Source organism: Maylandia zebra, linkage group LG5 (genome assembly GCF_041146795.1).
Source record: "Maylandia zebra isolate NMK-2024a linkage group LG5, Mzebra_GT3a, whole genome shotgun sequence".
Classification (NCBI taxonomy): domain Eukaryota; kingdom Metazoa; phylum Chordata; class Actinopteri; order Cichliformes; family Cichlidae; genus Maylandia; species Maylandia zebra.
In genome coordinates this window covers 36,229,434-36,249,914 of record NC_135171.1, presented here as the reverse complement: position 1 = coordinate 36,249,914, position 20,481 = coordinate 36,229,434, and the positions used below count along the sequence as shown (strand labels likewise).

The window sequence follows — 20,481 nt, the reverse complement described above, 5'->3', positions numbered from 1 at the left end:
AGATCTAATGACCATCTGTCTGTTAAGTCCTTGTCTGTCACAGTCTGGTGATGTCATTCTCTGGACCAGCGCCATGAGAAGACAACAGTTGCTTGGAAGCCATTTTGGTGTGGATGGGAAACTGACTCAAATAATCAGGGTCAAGAGCCTCTTGCTCCCTCTGTGTCCTGTTTGCCCAATGATAACTAAAGAGACTTGTCAATGGGACTCCAGAGTGTATTCATATTCAATGCCAGCTCCCTCTGAGTTGGTTGGCGCAGCACATAGCCTTGGCCAAAGTAAAAGCCAATCTACATGGAGTGAGCTGAAAGGAGAGGAGGACACAAGAGAGAGGAGAGAAGAGACTGGGTAATCTTCCCCTGTGTGTAAGCTACTCTCGCCACTAGTGTAATCTAAATGAAATATTAAAAGAGACTCAGCCTCACAAAGTGTTATGGAAACAAACCTCTTGTTTCCCATGTGCTAACATGAACTACTTCGATGTGGAAGTGCTCTACACTAGTCTGCATGCAGTATAGCTGTAGAAATATGTAATTGGGGCTACAACCACTTGCATTACTGCACAGTTAAATGTAGTGAAAAGAAAGTTATGCTCTACAGTGTGCTGCTCTTATGGGTTTTCACGCATGCGCTATTTAAATTGGCCGTTCACACAGCTACACTGAAAAAAATGTTTTGTTCAATTTACTCAATTTTTTTATGACAAGTGGTTGCACGAAATAAATTTGTTTGAATCCAGAAATATTTTTTAAGTACACTGAATTTAATTTAAGCGAGTAAAACCAACATATATTTTTAAGCTACTTTAACTTAACTGTTGTGGATACGTCTTAGTCAAATATTATTAGTAAGTCCAACTAAGGTCGTGTTAAATGTACCAGAATAATTTGTTTCCTTTACACTTATGTCCCAAACTTATATTCAAATCAAATTGTTAATTTCTCTCTATTTCAATTAAGTTAAGTTTACTTAAAAAAAATATTGCTTACCCTGATTTGTAGTTTTTAAAAACGTCAATAATGAAAACTACAACATTCTTTCACATCATTTATTAATGCAAAATTTGTTGCAAACAGAATAAGAATCCACATCTCTAAGGGAAATTGCTGCAATTTGTATAATACAAATTACAAAACTTTTGCCTATGAACTAGTAGCTTTAAAAAGCTGTATTCAAACAAAACAGAAACAACAGACAAGAGAAATGTTAACCAATGTTTCTCTTCCTCTATAAAAGAAAGAAAAAAAAACTCCTTACATAAAAGAATAAAACACTACCAGCAGTATAATGTATCACAATTAGAAACTGATGCATCCACAAACTAACCAGTTTCAGACTTGCTGTTCTGCGATCCATATTTAGAAATTGAATTTTAATAAGGTAATTAGACTTAAAATTAAACTTGTGTTTTCCTTACTGCTTATTGACCACTGTCTTTCCATTCTAGTCCTTCCTTGAAGATTCTGAATGTTTTACATATTTTCTGACCTAACATACTCGCTTCAAAACAATTAATAGTCTTTAAAGTGTTACCAGTGTGCTGCAGTGTGGTAATCATGAATGTTTTTTTTTTTTTTTTTTATCCGGTTGAGTTAACACTGATTATACGCAGGGCAGCAGCTATAACTGAATAATTACAAAGTTGCTCTTCAAGCTACTCAAATGTACCACACGTGAAACATTCATTATTGAAAGTTAAAATGTTCAATCGAAACATAACACAGAACAAATGATGGTTGTACAAGAGTTTCACTCCTATTCACAAGAGCACCAGTCATTGGTAATTTACATAACAGCATTCTCTTGATGTGTTATTTTAGAAATCTTCCTATCCAGTAGCAATTTTGTTCTTCAGCCCAAAGACTTTGGGGGAGAGCTTTTCCCCATCGAATCCCATCAACACTTTCTAAATGAATTCATAATAGTCCTTCAATTCCTTGGGGAAGGCTAGGTTTAGTGCATAGATTACTCCAAGCATCAATGCACAAGCTTGGGCCAGAGATCCAATGTTGTCCATGACTATCTCCCCTTCAACAAATATTCCAATGTCATCATAATGTCCATTTTGTCCATCCTCCCTGTTGATGACATAAATGCCCAAAGAACTCCCGAATAAGGCTTCCGTCCTCTTCACCAAGGTAGAGGCAAAGTGCCCTGAGAACTGCTTCCCTTTTCACTTTAACATCACTTTCAGCCTGTTTAAAGAGAGTTGCTGATTAAACCAATTTGGAAAAAAGAACAATGTCTGACATTCGCAATAAGTAAATTTTATCATATGTCAGTTCAAACATAGTAAATAAAATTTATATATGAAATTTCAAAATTTAGATTGCTTGGCTGGTCACCTAAAACGGCTTATTGGACTCACCAGTGACCTGCCACTTAAGACAAAAGAAATCCAAATAGAATTTGCAATATTCAGATTTACCTCTTGCATGATCTGCAAGTGGTGGGCAAGTTTCTGCCCAGAAACACCGCCCTTCTTCTGGAAAACTGTCATCAACTGAGGTGTAATTCTGTCTAACTGTGCCGCGAAGGTCATCTCCAGTTGAAGTGTTGTAATACACTGGAATTCAGCATTTACCTGTATATCTCTCACACACACACACACACACACACACACACACACAGAGAGAGAAAAAAAAGAAGACTGGTGCTTAATCATTGGTATGATTATTTTGTTATTTCTTCATTAAATGCTACAATGCAATTGCCATCACTTCATAAAGCATGATTATCATATGGGTTAGTATACAGTGCATGAAGGATGTTACTACTGTTAATCAAAGAAGAAATAAATGGCATCAGTCCATTTAACGGGTTTAAAGGGTTTTAAAAAGCAGATATTTGTCTGTTTCAGGTGGTTGGCAACACATTTTCCTGTGCTCTTTGTCCACTGGTGGGAGTGTCTCACCTGTGAGGTCAGCGGGGCAGAACTCTGCCATCAGCAACAGAGAGCAGAGAAAATTTAGATGTGCAACTAAAAACATGCTTGCCATGTAAGCCCCAAACATCTCTGAAATTGCTCTGCAAACTTCAGAGTACTTATACTTCAGGAGTCCTGTGGGTACCGTAAAGTATCATGTATGCAAACAAACCACATTTTTTTTTGCAATCTGATCCTTTTTCTCTTGGCTGTTTCCTTCAGGGATCACCACAGTGAATGATCCACCTCCATCTAACCCTATGCTCTGCATCCTCTTAACTCACAAGAACTAAATTCCTGTTTTTCATTTCACTTTCGCAAGTTTTTTTTTTCTTTTGTCCTGGATAAAAGAAATTTAATCATATATATTAATTGATATTAATTAATATCAATATTAATAATCACAAGAACCCTTAAGATGAGATAGATAAACTTGTCCCTGCAATACTGTGACAAATACTGTTGTGATAAATATGTAAGGAATTTGCATGTACTTACCAAAATAACACCATCTTCTTGAATAAACAGTAACACATAAGGGGAAGAAAATCTGCCAGAAAAGGAAGACAAATAAAAATAAAAAAAAAAACTTTAGAAAGACAAACAATTACCGTTTCCAAGCCATTAGTGCATTACTTCATGATACTCCCTTGTAACAAAACAAATCTTACTTGTGCCTCTGTGCAAACTACAGATGGCACGATACCACTTTTTTATGTCCGATACCGATATCATAAATTTGATTATCTGCCGATGCCGATATGAATCCGATATAGTGTATTTTATAATAAATAAAACTGTTTTTATAAATATTTTGCTGCATTTTGTATAAGTTCATACTCAGTTTTAAAAACAAAACATTAAAGCTATTCTGTTATACCTGTATGCAAAAAATACACTGCACCCAAAATATTTTATACTTCAGCAATACTGATCAACCTAAAAAACTTACACCATCCTCCTTATTCAGGTATTCTAAACAGTACATAGAAATATTAAGCTAACTAATAGGACTGCCAACTCCCAGCAAAAATATTAGGAAACCACCCCGCACCCTCCGCCTGATAATGCTTAATTGACGTAATCTACTTTAATGCACAGAAATCAATTATTTTTCTATAATAATTTGATTCAACATTTTTCTTCAATACAGTTGCAGACAGCGCAGACAGCGTACCTTCCCAAAGGAAAAAGTGCTATATGTACTACTATTACTAGGGCATATATTAGACTTAATATTTACTACATACAATAATGGATCTCTATACATTTAACCAGATCACCACTTTGGTAGTAAGATTTAGAATAATTATTTATTAAAAGCTAGACATTTTAAATGAGAATAAGAAAGAAAATTATGTCTTTGTGTCTCCCTTTCCCTGTTAATGCCCTACCTGGCCCCTGGCAAAACTTTGCTAGATCCGCCCCTGCACAGTTACCAGCTGTCAGCTACCTAAAAAAGGATCCTGGAGTTATTTGTCTCTCAGAAACAGTTCATAACTTCCCTTCAACTCATTCATGTGACCTAAAATGTAAACCTGTTTCTTCATTACCTGTTCAGCTCTAATGATTCAGTAAAAACTTCTCCTGGTTTCACCTTCATGTTTCCTTCTCACCACATATCCAAACTATCATGACCAGCAGCTATTACGGCTGTGGCTCCAGAAAACATAAGCGGATACTAGAAGTATTATTAAAAAAATTCTAGCAACAGCTTATCAAGCTTAAACGTGCTGCTGTTGTTTATCTGCCGTTTTCCTCTTTCTAGCGCAAACTGGGTGACTAACAAATGAGAGAGACTAGCGACAGAAAAGCCGATCACCTGATAATCGATCAGTTTCATGATTGAAGTAGCAACAGGAGAGGGAGGGGGGAGAATGAGGGAAGAAGTTTTAGCTGTTCAGCATGAAGACACCGAATAACTCCAGCTTTGTGTCTTTTTTCATTCTAGCTGAAGTATAAAACAAATCGCTTCCTTTCCCCCTCAATACAAAACTCCGACAGCCAGTCCAGCTGTGGCTCCATACATCGGTTGTTAAGCTCAACATGGAAATACTATGCAAACATAAAGAGATGAACTTACACACTTGCTTTACTTCTCTGTGTTAGTTTTCTCTGAGATTAAATGCAGCGGTTTGGAAGCACGTAGCGAGGCTTTAAATGCTAAACCAGACCGCTGACAGGTCTTGCACTCAACAGCTCTATCAAGTGAAGCAACTTCTTTTCTGAGTTAATTTCAGTTCTGACAAACATCACTCTCAGTGCCTTTTGATCTCACATTTTTGGCAACCACTGAGTTATTCTCCTCCACAGTTTACAACCATTATTTTTTTCTGCACAAAAGACGTTGTGCAACGCCAATCCTACTTATTTCCTACTGCACCCCTGACTGTGCAGGTGCGTTCAGAAGCCCCCTCCCCCGCCCGACTATTCCTTAATGCCAATGTTGTGGCGGGAGGGACGATTTCTCCACTTAAAACTGCAGGCGACTGTACAGTGAACTTTACAGCTAACTACAGAGAAATTGCCTCGTTCCATAATTTGTTAGTACAAAGTGTGCCACAAGAACTAAGCTAAAAACATATGACATTTTAACGCATCAATACAATTACTCTTTTAATAGAGCAGTAGCTAGTAGAGCACATAGCTAGCTTAAGTCAAATTCATGACAAAGTTCAGAGGTGTACAACTACTTAGACTTCTTTCTCCATGTGCAGACGTCTTAAAGAGTCAACATGCTTTGACTGAGGTAAAAAAAATAAAACAAAAACGACCGTAAAAGGTTTACTTACCGAAGCTAGACCACCTTTATATGAAGTTGTGCGATTAACTTGAGCCCGCTTGCAGCACACAAAGAGTCCGCTTCTTCAGTCCGCGTGCAAAATGGTGGCCTGTCCTAACGCATGCGCAAAATGGCCCAGCAGGAGGCTATGAAAAACATACTTAAGCATTTTGAGCTACATTTAATTAACTAAAATTAATTGGATTAAAACGCAGGGAATGTATTCTGGAGTTACTCGAATTATATATGTAGACAGGAATTACTCATTTGAATTGAAAAGATATACCAAAATATAATATGCTATATTTAAAAGGAGACAATATCACTTTTTTCAGTGTACTGTGCTTTTGCTTGTAATTTTACTTAGCACTGCAAATGCAGTATGATTACTATTAAGCAGATTGACAAATCTAAACATGAAGTGATATTTTAAACTACTGGTCTTTAATTTAAATAAATTCTTAGCAGAAAACACAGGCTCTGAATGACTACTCAATGATCTTGTACTATCATGGAAATGCATAAAGACAGCATGCTGCTTTGGGGATATTTTAACAAATAAAACTGTTAATTACAGGAATAATAACTGGGCTTAGTGGCCATTTTTCAGACTTCATGGGGTAAAATGACATGTGAAATAGGAAAACCAGTCTTACAACACCTAAAATGACTTCAGGAAATTGGAGCATGACACATATGAATTTTCCATGATACCAGGCGGCAATGAAACATTAGCTTAAATGACAACTTCTGCTGGTAACAGCAGTTGACATGTTGAGAAAACTGAGGGGGAAAGATACTATGACAAGAAGGTGGAGATATGTAAAATCTGAGAAAAGGACGGCAAAGAATGGTTAAGGTTAATTCATATTTTGCATGCCACATTTTTAACTTGTTAGTGTGAGCAAGACTGGCTTTCTTATGACATAAACCTATAGGCTACAGTTCCAGACACTAACACAAATCCCTATCGTAGGACATACATGTCATCTTCATTTTACAAACATAAACAGGTAGAAATTGAGGCTATAAGTCTGACTGCTCATCACAGCTTTTGTTACCTGTGGAAAATCAGGGTCTGGCTGCTAGGCTGGCGTCAGCAAATAATCAACTTTAACATCCCTCTGGGTTTTTGGCCAGCTTTATGCTAGCATGCTGTCTGTATAGATGCTTGCAAAGAGCCAAAGTTCTGTTTAATGCGGCTCTTTCTGTCCCGGATGCAGTTTCCACTTCATCATCACTTTGTGCAATAAAACTAAAAGAAATGTCCATACCACAACTCCTCAAAATGTATTAAAATACCGCTCCACCATTTCCATCCTCCCACACATAAATTGAAACAAGCTGATTGCAGGAAGAAAAAAACAACATGTTTGTTTGATGATTTTTTTTCTTTCTATCCATTTGGGGCCCAAAACATTTGCAACACAAGTGACGACTGACGACATAACTGTAACTGTAATGAAATTATTACATTACACTAATATGTTACATTATGAAATGTAGTCTGTTATTGCTGCAACTTCTGCATGTGTTCTGTTTCACGTGTGTGTAAAGTTTGAAATGGACACAGCGAGTCCATTACACGCTTTGCCGTGATACCAGGTTGCACTGTAACACCATCACCAGCCTGAACAGTTTTTCCAATCCTGTATTTTCCAGCCTTGCTGAGAACGTGCAACTACCCAACAGCCACGTCACAGTTTAAGTGACAAAATCAACTTTCTTTATTTTCTAATGCTCACTTTGAGGTCTTGAGCACATTGGTTAATTAGATATTTGTAAACTAGCAGTTGAAAAGCTTTACCTAACAAAATGGGCGGTGGGTGTATGTCCATCTTATATATACAGTCTACACTTTAAAAGTTGACCAAATCCTGTATTATATTAACAAAGAGTAAAACAGTAAGTAAATTAGAATAATTCACACAACAAGTCTGGTGCAAAGGTAATGATTTTCTGCTTAGGTCATTTATCTTTTAAAGTGTTTGTTTAGGCCTTTAGGATAACTAAAAATTCTCTTTCCTTTAGTAGGCTAGCTCATTGTTTTCTTGGTAGTTTAGCTAAAGCAGGCTAAGTAATTTTACCCAAAAATGTAACTAAACTTAAACTAAGGTAATTTTTTCCTGAATTCACGGAAAATGGTATTTTCCTAGAACCTTCTTACTCACGGACATATCGTTTCAGGAAAAGAAAAAAAAAATCAGAGTCATTATCATTGCATTGTTGTGGACGCAGTTCGGAGGAGGGAATGGATTATGGAAGGGATTATTAGAAAAATAGGGTTTCCATTTATGTAACCCAAAAAATTTGTATTTAAAAAAGTAATAAATTTTGAGCTCATAAAATAAGTCAAACTCATCTCAACTCAGGCAAAGACTGCAAACTTAACAAACCAAATGACTGCCCAAATAAACATAACTGACATAAACATGAAATGACACACAAGGGGTAACTAAACAAAACACAATTGTAAACAACAAACAATGCAGTGTAGTTTGGTTTGTTAATAAACTAAACACCAAAGAAGAAAATCAAAAACCACTAAACCCTAAACTCAATATTTAACTAAGTACAAATACTTTGTTTTTAAATTAAAGAAAACACACATTCTCCCTTTCAGCAAGAAGTGGTGGTGCAGTCCAATTATCCCGCTTTGCATTTAGTGGTTTCAAACCCTGGCTGCCATCTTTTGTCCAGCAACTCCCAGGGATAATGGCAGGTAAGAAATAAAAGACAAAGGTTAGTCAAAAATCAAAGTAATGAAGTGGTATGAATACATAAGTAAACTAAATGTGTGCGCTTACAAATAGAACAAATGTATCCAAACCAATCAATAAAGTTCTTGGAAACTAAAGTGTGTTATTGTGTTCAAACAAAGGAATGAAAATACAAGAGTTACCGATTTTAGAGTGTGGCCATGGGTTTGGCCATCACAAAATCTAGAACTGTATTTAAAAACTGCACAATCAGTCTGTGTATGAAGGAAAATGTAATTTTATATTTGAATGTCTGTGGCAGGGATCCATTCATGTTTTAAACCTTGTCTATTCTGCTTTTATGCATACAAACAATGCACTTTAGAAATGATAAAAAGTCAGAAATAATGCATAATCTTTAAGGATGACAAAATATATAAGTGTACAAAGACACTGTGGCATAAACATAGGTGTTCTAGTGATTATTCATGAGAAGCCGTTGTAAAAGACTGCCTATAAACCTAACGTTTCTTTTCATTTTCCAAGCTTCCAAGATTTCTCTTATAAAATATATGTCCACTTTCACAGAGACGCTGATGAAAATACATTCATAAGCAGTTATTGATATCTTGAAAGTCTAAGCAGAACTGAACCAGAAAAGGCCCACTGAAAAATTACTTTGACAGGAAGGGCTATCTATCCAGGTTTGTAGAGAATTTTGCCATTTTCTTCAGAGCAATGTAAATGGATAGGAGTATCCTCTCACTGGGCTTCTTTAGCATTACCCAATAGAAAAAAATAATAAAAACTAAATTTAGGCAAGTATACATCCCATCACCTGCTATCAAAATCCACCTCAGGAATTTAATATCTGCGGTAATATCAAACCCATGTATATCACTTTGGCACAGTGTCTACCCAGAATACGCATCACCTCACTGGAACAGAGCAGGGATCATCTTTCCAGCAATGATGATCAATATAAGGCGCAGGGTTTATAGATGACTGCCACATTGTCACAGTCAATACTATGGCAAATGGCAATCATGGACGCATTATGAACAATTTCATGGGTGAGCTCCCCTTTCTTCTTAGCAATACAGTTTCTATGACAGATTTGGTGCTGGCACTCTGGTGACACATCTGCTTTATTAGCTGTGTTTGGCTCACTTGCTCAATCGGACGTATTTGGATGTTCCACCCAATCAGCTAAACAGAATTGGTGAAGCAGTTGAGAAAATATATCAGTTAGGTGATTTCTATGAGCTTATGCACAACTGCATGTGTGTGAGCATGCCTATGCTGTATAAGCATGCATCAGTCATCTGTATGTGTAGCTCAATATGCTGAGACTCTGTATATGTGTGCATTTTTTTTCTTTTTGTGCCTATATGTACTTGAGTGTTTGTTTACTTTTAGCAACCTCTCCTCCCTCTGGTTGGTGGCTGTCGGGTCAGATAAAGAAGGGCATAGCCATAACTCTGTTTGATGAGTAAAATACACTCTTTTTATTTTGGTTTCCGCCCCTTGGAGAATATATATGCCACAACACTGACTCAATGTTTACTGTTTTGAATTTGCAGCCAGAGAGAACTGACACTGTGTTGATGAGCTGCTAGATACATCTGAAAAAAATGCTTACAACCTGGAAATTTCAAAGTGAATACGCTCAAAAGCCATGTTTCAGAGGCTTCCACTGCCAGCACTGAATACAAATTAATGGGAAAAAAATGAAAGAAAGAAAGAAAATGCATACAGATTTTTAAGTTGAATACACCAAAACATCAGGAAAATGGCTTCAGAAACCCTGAACTCAAAGACAGCACAGAGGCACTAATCATGGGAGCACAAGAACAAGCTCTGACCACAAAATCCATAGAGGCTGGGGTCTATTACACCAGCAAGACTCCAGGTGCAGGCTGTGTAAAGATGCCCCTGAGACATTGCAGCACATAACGGCAATACCCTCTAGGGTGGTGGAGAATGGCCGAGCTAAGATCCTGTGGGACTTCCAGATACAGAGGGACAAAATGGTGATGGCTAACCAGCCGGACAGAGTGGTGGTAGACAAACAGAAGAAGATGGCCGTAGATGGCAGTAACATCAGGAAGAAGGAACACAAGAAGCTTGACAAGTACCAAGGGCTCAGAGAAGAGTTTGAGAAGATGTTGAGGGTGAAGGTAACAGTGGTCCCAGTGGTAATCGAAGCACTAGGTGCAGCGACTCCCAAGCTAGTTGAGTGGCTCCAGCAGATCCCAGGAACAACATCCGAGACCTCTGTCCAGAAGAAAAGCTACGATATTGCGCAGGATATATCGTGTATATATATATATATATATATATATATATATATATAAAAAAACACCCAGCACGCCCCTGCGGGCGGTTTATCCTTCAAGCTCGGGTCCTCTACCAGAGGCCTGGGAGTTTGAGGTTCCTGCGCAGTATCTTAGCTGTTCCCAGGACTGCGCTCTTCTGGACAGAGATCTCCGATGTTATTCCCGGGATCTCCTGGAGCCACTCGCCTAGCTTGGGAGTCACTGCACCTAGTGCTCCGATTACCACGGGGACCACCGTTACCTTCACCCTCCACATCCTCTCGAGCTCTTCTCTGAGCCCTTGGTATTTCTCCAGCTTCTCGTGTTCCTTCTTCCTGATATTGCTGTCATTCGGAACCGCTACATCGATCACTACGGCCGTCTTCTTCTGTTTATCTACCACCACTATGTCTGGTTGGTTAGCCACCACCATTTTGTCCGTCTGTATCTGGAAGTCCCACAGGATCTTAGCTCGGTCATTCTCCACCACCCTTGGGGGCATCTCCCATTTTGACCTCGGGACTTCCAGGTTATACTCGGCACAGATGTTCCTGTACACTATGCCGGCCACTTGGTTATGGCGTTCCATGTATGCCTTGCCTGCTAGCATCTTGCACCCTGCTGTTATGTGCTGGATTGTCTCTGGGGCATCTTTACACAGCCTGCACCTGGGGTCTTGCCTGGTGTGATAGACCCCAGCCTCTATGGATCTTGTACTCAGAGCTTGTTCTTGTGCTGCCATGATTAGTGCCTCTGTGCTGTCTTTCAGTCTGTGCTGTCTTTGCACTCGTATCGATATTGAACCGTTTGATACAGTGCTTTCGGTTTGGTATGCATATGTATCTGAGTCATTTAGACAGCCATTAGCACATGATTCTCCTTATGGGGGCCTGATATGTTTAATATGCTGCTGAGAATATAGCCCAGAAGAAGCGTATAGTATAGCTTTTATTTTGGAAAGAGCCATTTCTCTGTAATAAACTCTCTTTTCCAAAGACGAGTGATTTCTCGATCAGATAGATTTATTTTTTTATTTTGTTGTTTCAGCAACATTAAATTTAAAAACTGTACTTTTGAGTTAAAATATATATATTTATAATTTTAATAAATGATAAATTAAAAAGGCATGAACATTTTTTTGTATTGAAAAAATATCGAACCGTGTCACCAAAGTATCGAACCGAACCGTGAATTTTGTGTATCGTTGCACCCCTAATATATATATATATATATATATATATATATATATATATATATATATATATATATATATATATATTTATTTTTTTATTTATTTTTAATCTAATCCCAGTTCTTTCTTACCATTAAGCAATGAATGTAAAAGGACTTGTCTGAATAAAGGACATCAATAAACAAGACAACAAAATTCCATTATGGTAAACAGAGACTTCCACTATGGGTAAAAGCAAACACATCTTTCGGAACTCTGTCCTCTATACTTAAAAAACCTTTATGGAAAACTGCAGTGTTACTGTGAGAAGTACCACTTTTAGGAATCCTTTACAAATCAAAAAGTTTTACATGCTACAAAGGAAGATGAAAACATAATTGGGAATTTTATTTTATGTTGATAATTAAAGGTAATTCTATGACTATGCTAAAAATACATTCCAACTAAAGTATAGTATTATAAAGACCTATACAAAGGATGAAAGTGCCCATTATAAAGCTTGGCATATGAGTTTCAACATCCCTTGTAGTGAGCAGCTCATTAATCACATGGTTACATGGTAAGGTGTCCCCTGTAATATCCTCCTATTTAACGGTAATGGGTGCCATATATTTACAAAATAGCACCAGTCATTTTCTATTTAATATGACTTGCAGCTACTGATTGAGCTCTTATTCTCATTAAGAACATTTTTACTGAGGTAACAGATTAAGGCAGCTGAGGTTCATTTTCCCAGTGATGTCTATACAACTGAATATCTTTAAACAGCCAGAGAAATTGCCCACTGCCCACTCTCACTACCACTGGCCATTACTGCCCCAAGAACGCAGGTTTAGGGCAAATTTTCATTGGCTTACTTTCTCAGACTTGGAAGTTGTATAGTCACACCAGCCACTGCATTAAGTATGTCTTGTTTGTAGTGTGTTGAATCCATTTTTCCTTCAGAACAGTTCTTCTTGTCACAAATTCAAAAAGGTATTCCTCAGAGATTTTAGTCTGTACTGCCTTGATAGCATCACACAGTTGTTGCAAATTTGTCAACTACACATCTAGTCACATGTTTAAGAAAGTTTAAAATGATTTGAGATTTAGCACATGGTACAGTATCCTGCTGGAAGATGGGTACACTGTGGTCATAAAGGGATGGACCTGGCAAACAACAATACTAGGGTAAACTGTTGTGTTCAAAGGATGTTCAATGGACACTAAGAGATCCAAAGTGTGCCACAAAAATATCCCCCAACTCATCACACAACTCAGTTTCACTGCAAAACATGTAATAGGCACGCGGGTCCACCGTGTCCATTTCACATGCAGACATTGCATTACCAGCAGGGGGATATAATATATTTAAAGTCAAGAAGTCAGTAGTGAGCAAAAAACGTATGAAGTACAGTCCAGGGTCCTCATGCCGGAAATGATTAAGCAAGGCGGCTAAAATGTGTGTCTGTTTCACGTGTGTGTAAAGTGTGAAATGGACACAGCGAGTCCATTACACGCTTTGCCGTGATACCAGGTTGCACTGTAACACCATCACCAGCCTGAACAGTTTTTCCAATCCTGTATTTTCCAGCCTTGTTGAGAACGTGCAACTACCCAACAATCACGTCACATTTTAAGTGACTAAATCACCTTTCTTTATTTTCTAATGCTCACTTTGAGGTCTTGAGCACATTGGTTAATTAGATATTTGTAAACTAGCAGTTGAAAAGCTTTACCTAACAAAATGGGCGGTGGGTGTATGTCCATCTTATATATACAGTCTACACTTTAAAAGTTGACCAAATCCTGTATTATAGTAACAAAGAGTAAAACAGTAAGTAAATTAGAATAATTCACACAACAAGTCTGGTGCAAAGGTAATGATTTTCTGCTTAGGTCATTTATCTTTTAAAGTGTTTGTTTAGGCCTTTAGGATAACTAAAAATTCTCTTTCCTTTAGTAGGCTAGCTCATTGTTTTCTTGGTAGTTTAGCTAAAGCAGGCTAAGTAATTTTACCCAAAAATGTAACTAAACTTTAACTAAACTACCAATTTTAAGTTGAGGGTAAAGCTGTATGTTCTGTAGGCTACAGTGGCTTTGGGTAAAGTATGGGTTAGGCACTGCTGGAGTGCCGCCGACGCTGGACTCCGTCACCCGGTGTAAAACACATGCCATCCTATCCTTGCTCTCTCCTGTTTGGGGCGAATTTAATTGATCTGGGAAACCGCTACTGGTCTAAGGTAATTTTTTCCTGAATTCACGGAAAATAGTATTTTCCTAGAACCTTCTTATTCACGGACATATCATTTAAGGAAAAGAAAAAAAAATCAGAGTCATTATCATTGCATTGTTGTGGACGCAGTTCGGAGGAGGGAATGGATGCAAGCGAGCAAGCAGAGGCGCACCGAGGCAGCTATCAGACAGAGCCAGCTCCTCTGTGATGCAGCTGTTTATCCCGTGGAAAACCCAGGACACCCGACGACCGCTCTTAAAACGTTAACAGGCGAGAAATCAGCGGCTGATTGTTATTCCACGCGTGTTGGGATTTGCTCGGGAAGAAGAGACGCGAGAGCCATGTAGCCGGTCTGTTCTCTGAACCGCTTTTATTTTCTAATTCCTTGTCTTCTTCGTAGTGGTTTATTTTCTACCTTTTCAACCGTGATCTGTTCCCGCAGAGCTGCACACTATTTCTGCTGTTTGTGCTAAGCTTGGAAGCCAGATATCAACTCGATAATTTTACAGAAGTGTGCAGGAGAGAACAGCGCTGGCATCTTTCCATGCGCGCTTTCATCGTCATTATTATTATTATTATTATTATTATTATTATTATTATTATTATTATGGAACTGTGACCCCAAACGAAGCAGCATACAACGCATGCTTCTCCCACATTCACTTTTTACAGGTGTTTTCAGTTAAGAACTTTGTATTTTGAGGATTGTAAAATGCTCTAAATGTCGAGCAATTTTGCCGGCTGTCAGTGACGCAACATCTCACACAGACTGCATGAGAAATACATGCGTAGAAGGGCGTGAACTTGCGGCCACTAACCTCCTCCTCATTAATAAAGCATCTGCTTATCTACAAAGCCACTTTGCTCTTTTTGCGACCTCACACCCATCATTCATCTAAACTCATCTCGGGGACATAATGGATCTTAAAGCGGACTCAGAGGACATGGACTACAGGCGGCCGGCTCCCATTGAAGTTTTCGCCGCCAGATCCACACTGCATGGCATCTCGCACATGTTCACTTACAAGCGGATGTATATCAAGCGCACCCTGTGGATTTTGTTTTTCTTGGCCTCCGTGGGTGTGCTGGTGATGGTGTGCGTGGATCGGGTGCAGTTCTACTTCGAGTACCCCCATGTCACCAAGTTGGATGAAGTGGCGGCTTCACTGATAATATTCCCTTCGGTAACCTTCTGCAACCTCAACTCCTTCCGTTTCAGCCGGGTGACACGGAACGACCTGTACCACGCTGGGGAGTTCCTTGCCTTGCTCAACGGCAGGTGTGTACGTCCAGAAGCCATTTACAATACCTGCCTGTGTGTAGGCTGGCTTACTGGTGATTTTATATAAGCACTAAAACCACACCTCACCTGCACCCCAAGTATTATGTAGCCTAGTGTATGACAAATGCAGTGGCTGCAGGGGTGCACATCTGTGTGGATTTATCACATGATGATTCAGGATCTGATTGTGCCCCCAGCATTTAGCTATAACACTAAATTTTTGTTGTTGTCACATTCTAGTGCAGTTATCATGAAACTTAAAAAAATATCTGTGAGCACTTAAAAATCGTTTGACCACACCACTAAATATCTGCATGTCTTCTATAGACAGTCTGTGTGTGGAAGCAGGTTTTACGCTTTGCAGCCCAGCAACAGCAATGTTTGAGTTGGCATTTAACTTTGGAGCTTAGGTGTAGTCTGCATTGTTTTAGCTGAGGTCTTATGTCACATGGAAGAGCGGGGCAGAGTTTTACCACCTGTCTTTGGCTGTTGCTATTAGGCTACTGGAGGAAATCCGGACTTCACTGACAAAGCATGCAAAACCTTCCAGAGCTCTGAGAGCTAAAGATTGTAGTATAACGCACGTAAGTAAGAAAGTGAGGTTAAAGGCTAAGGATGAAAATGTAGTGACATTACAGATCTACTGTCTACTGAAATCCATATTGCACACATGCTACCATAGCTGTGAAAAGCAATGGAACAACAACCATTAACATCCACCTGTTAAAATATGCTGATAGTGAGAATGAGCACACCTTAACATAGATGCTGAGAATCCTCCAAGTAACAGATAATAGATAAGCTGTTTCTAAGTGTTTAATAAAGGCAAATATAAACATGCTAATATAAATATTGGATAAGTAGAGGAGAAGATTTTTAAACCCCCGCTGACAAAGTGTTGAGAGACGTGCATGATTCACAACTGCCATCCCCTCCCTTTACACTTGTTGCTTTCTGCTGTGCTTTGATCATTTAGTCTTTCGGCAACCATGACAAGCACACTGTTTCATGTTGAAACTTTTAACTCTGAATTTCTTCAATTCTTCTTTTCGATGTTATCCAGATTATACTGATCCCATTTTTCCAATACAGATAATAATCCTGCACTTTGCATTTGCAGCTAGAGCAGGAAGAAAAATATCCCACACAAATACACATGCACACATGGACACACAGATGCATAGACATTGTTTACTGCACTTACGCAAACATAAAATATGTAATACACACAAACATGTCTCAATATCATCTTGAATTCATTTTTAATTTTATTTTTAGCTTATTGATTCACAAAGTGTTGCAGCCTGAGGCAACGCGTACAACTGTGCATGCTGTACATGCTGGAATGACATAAATCAAATTCTCTGTTTTCATACTGGATATCATTTTTCTGTGACCCTCATATATACATCCATATTTGGGTTATAACTTTACAGGATGCCAATAGATTCACTGTCTTGCGGATGTATTTTGCATGCTTTGTATGGTATAGATTCCGAGATTTGTTTCCGGGTTGTTTGTAGTGTCAGCTGGAATAGTAGACCATTAGGATATCAGTGCAGGTTTCCGTCTCTCTGATTTGTTATTGCAGGTGTAGCCAGATTTTCTTTAAAAAGGTGCACCTAAAAAAAATAAAAGAAGATATAGGAAGCAGAACATTAAAGCAACCTTACTTGTTCCAAGTGACTTTGGGATGAGTTGACTTTTGATGGAGGGAGGGGACTACAAGGAGAGGCAATTAACTTGTGTCTCGTAAGCTGTGTGATGAACAAGTCTTTATCCCCGTGTAATTAGTGCTGTTTGTTAAGCTACAGAGTTGTGCCACTGATTAACACTGTCATCTCCCTCTCCCTTTTCCTTGCCCTCTCAGTTAGCTTGGCCTGGGATCAGGGTTGGGGTAGGAACGGCATTCATTTTACTTTTCTTTTTTTTTTAAAATGAGGACAGGGGACAGTTTTTAAAATGATTTTTAAATCAGGTTTCAAAGCGGTTAGAGTGCTAAAGAATGTGGAGGAAAACAAATAAATTAGGAACATCTTGGACGCACAGATTTTACACTAAACATTGATTGAACAGAAGATTTTTCAGTGGTAAGCCTTCTGATACCACCAGACAGGTGGTAGGTTTGGACAGAAAATGACAGAATACAAACAAAACGCTGTGTTTGTGGGTCGGTGTCTATCACTGTCTCAGGAAGAAGGAGTAGGCAATATCTACCCTTGCAGTGATGCCAGGCTTTCTTAGACACTGAAGTTTGAAGCTGAGCTGCTAGAAATTTCACCTTAACTTACTCGACTCCAGCAGTTTCCAAGCAGCCACCCACCAAAAAATAAATAAATAAATAAATCACTTTCGTATTGTATTTTCTCAGGTTGGAGTTACAGTTAGCCGTGCAGAACATTAGAAGTAAATTGCTCAGTTTTATTTTTATTATGTTGCAAAGGCAATTAAATGATAATTAGCAAAAGAAAGGTCATTTCAAAGAGGTGTTGGTTATGTGGTTTGTGCTGCCAAGAAGTGTTAGATCAGCTCACGAAAACCAGAGAAGCACGTCTTCTGCTTACACAGAGCCCGAGATTAAACATGTTTCCTGAGCTTGCAAACATGCTCTCAATTCCCACGAGCTACATGTGAAATGTAATGCTCCATAACTTTGACTGCCTTATCTGTCTCAGCAAGATCATGGCCGTATTACAGATTTAAGTGGTGTAAAAAAAGTGCACGGATGGGGACACTGGGAGGCCAGGTCATCGACCGGAAAAAGCTGATTTTTCAAATCTGGGTTCATTTGCATTTATAGTGTACTGTGGCTGTTTACCGCAGAGAATATTACAACTGTGGAGACACAGAAATTTTTGCATGTTTTTACCATATTTTCGTCTTTGGCTTGTTTGTGTATTTCTCATCAATACAATAGATATTTGTTTGGGTTTTCTGTGCCTCGTGGCATCCTTTGTTTGCATTTCTGTGACCTTGGCCAAATTGGAAGAATAACTGAATCGCAGGTGCACCATCATGAAGATATGATTATCCAAACTCAGCCACCAGGAAACATGGCACATATTCATTTTCAAGGGCACTGCACAAACAATCCAATCCTTGTTAGTGTATGAGTTCAATTAGCGCTAATTGGATAATTACCTGAGATTATGTCAAGATGTGTTCATTGTTGTGTCACACAGCCCGAGGTATTAACATCAAAACAAATGTAGTGCTTTTGCTTTTGTTTGTGTGCGTGTGAGAAAGAGAGAGTACCGCCTTGTGACCACAGTCTTACTGTGAAAGTCCACTCTTAAAATCAGTGGCTGCTTATATTTGCTCTCTCTTCTCATGAGGTGGCAAAGTGTTGCAGATGGTCCTTCATTCGTTTTAGTCCCCACAAGAAAATTAAAGTGCTTGTGGCCCATAATCCAATTTAGTCTCCCCCTCCCATACGTAGAGAGTTTGCAGTGATTGCTTTAGGGAGCAGTGGCAGGGCAATATTAAAAATCTACCCATATTATTGTGATTGTATGCGCTTCAACTAAAGCCTCCTGACTCGGGGATGTGAGCGCAGCGTCTTAAGTGCTCTCCTGGCAGCTTTGTGTTTCTTATAAAACAGTGGCTCAGGATACAATTCAATTAAGTCCAGAATGTACCACAACAGGCTAGCTTCTTGTTAGAATAGAGTGTGACAGTGTTGTGATGTAGTTCCCATGTGGGCAAGAGTACTGGAGTTGTGATTGTCAGAGTGCTTTTAGGGACCAACATTACTAAAAACATGACAATTTGTAAATGGCTCCACTGACAGATATTTATGATATTAGTACCACTCTGTCCTCTAATTTTAAACTCACGTCTGAAACAAGTAATACATAGACAGTAGTAATCATACTTCCATTTTAAATACTGAAAATATTAAAACCACATTCACAGAGAAAGGTTTGTATCCTTACTAGGTGACACTTATTTCTTGGAGTAACCACCACAGTTTGTCCAATTCTTTTAGCAAGTTTCTCATCTTGACTTTATATAGCAGGTTTTCATTGTTCTCTACCTCCTTCTCTTACTTTTGCTCTATTATTCTTTTTTAATGACAACTTTGATGCCGTACAGGAAACGGCATTCAAAGCCTTGATTACTGTAGCCAGAGTATTGTGTTAACATTTGGGAAAAGTGTGGTTTTCCTGGTTTCCTCCTCCACTACTATTGTTTCTGGGGGTTTCTCAGTCGTGAAATTTTCCTGCTCTTTTTTGCTTGAGCAGTCATGCTTCTTTTCTCTTTGGACTGCTTCGCTTTTTAACATTTAGGTAAACATGTTTCCTTATTTTGAAAAATTGCAGTGTGGCAATATGCTCCAGGATGCACCTTGGAGTTCATTATATGCCTTCCAAAGAACACATCAAACATTTTGAAACCAAGAAGGGCTCCTTCTTAAAAAGAAACAGTATAAAAATGTATCACTTTCTTTCAGTTTCAGTACTTTTCAAAAAGCAGTAACCTGTAAACTGTGAAGAATCAGGAGCCAGATGAGCTACTACATCACTAATCCTCTGGTTTTCAATTTTATCCTTTTATTGTTTGAATAACTTATTTCTGGAAAAAAAATTATGCATTAGCTTCACTCTGAAATGATATGAACATGTTTTTCTCTAACACCCCTTATTACTTACAGTATAACCGTTTAATTGTACGCAACACTCTTTTGGCCTGTAGTAAATTAATGAAAAGTGAACTATACTAGAAAATAAGTACCACATAGATCCACTATCTTTAATTTATAATCTGTATCAAAGATAGTGCTTAACTGTCTTGTTTTTTGGCTGTTGTGTCATACCAGTTACTGCTTTTTATTCAAATTGTGGAAAAAACTCTGATTTAAAAGATAAATAGCAACCAGCAGCTGCTATTCTCGTTGAAAATTTAAACTGTAGCGATAAAAAAGAAGAAGTTATAATCAGCTAGAGTTAATCCTGGTTGATTTGTTAATGTTAAAAAAGATCTCTGATGTTCCGATGTTGAATTTTAAAACTGTATCACTTGGCATTCATTTTAAATCTTGAGCAGAATAATAGTCCCGATATTGTC

The 20,481-nt window shown here is 38.4% G+C and overlaps 1 protein-coding gene and 1 long non-coding RNA gene across 2 annotated transcripts in view; one reads left to right on the top strand and one right to left on the bottom strand.

The window, feature by feature from the left end:
- Positions 1–1,034: 1,034 nt before the first annotated feature.
- On the bottom strand, positions 1,035–6,011 carry LOC143418669 (uncharacterized). Its single transcript, XR_013098701.1, has 4 exons — positions 5,719–6,011; positions 3,425–3,476; positions 2,429–2,584; positions 1,035–2,195 (listed from the first exon to the last, which is right to left on the bottom strand). It is a non-coding gene; the product is annotated as an uncharacterized LOC143418669 (long non-coding RNA).
- An 8,068-nt stretch (positions 6,012–14,079) lies between these two features.
- Positions 14,080–20,481, top strand: part of asic1b (acid-sensing (proton-gated) ion channel 1b) — a 181,375-nt gene continuing 174,973 nt past the window's right edge. Inside the window, exon 1 of the mRNA XM_004547622.3 lies at positions 14,080–15,411. Within this exon, the coding sequence (XP_004547679.1) occupies positions 15,050–15,411 (362 nt within the window). The 5' untranslated portion in view covers positions 14,080–15,049. The remainder of the gene's footprint in view (positions 15,412–20,481) is intronic.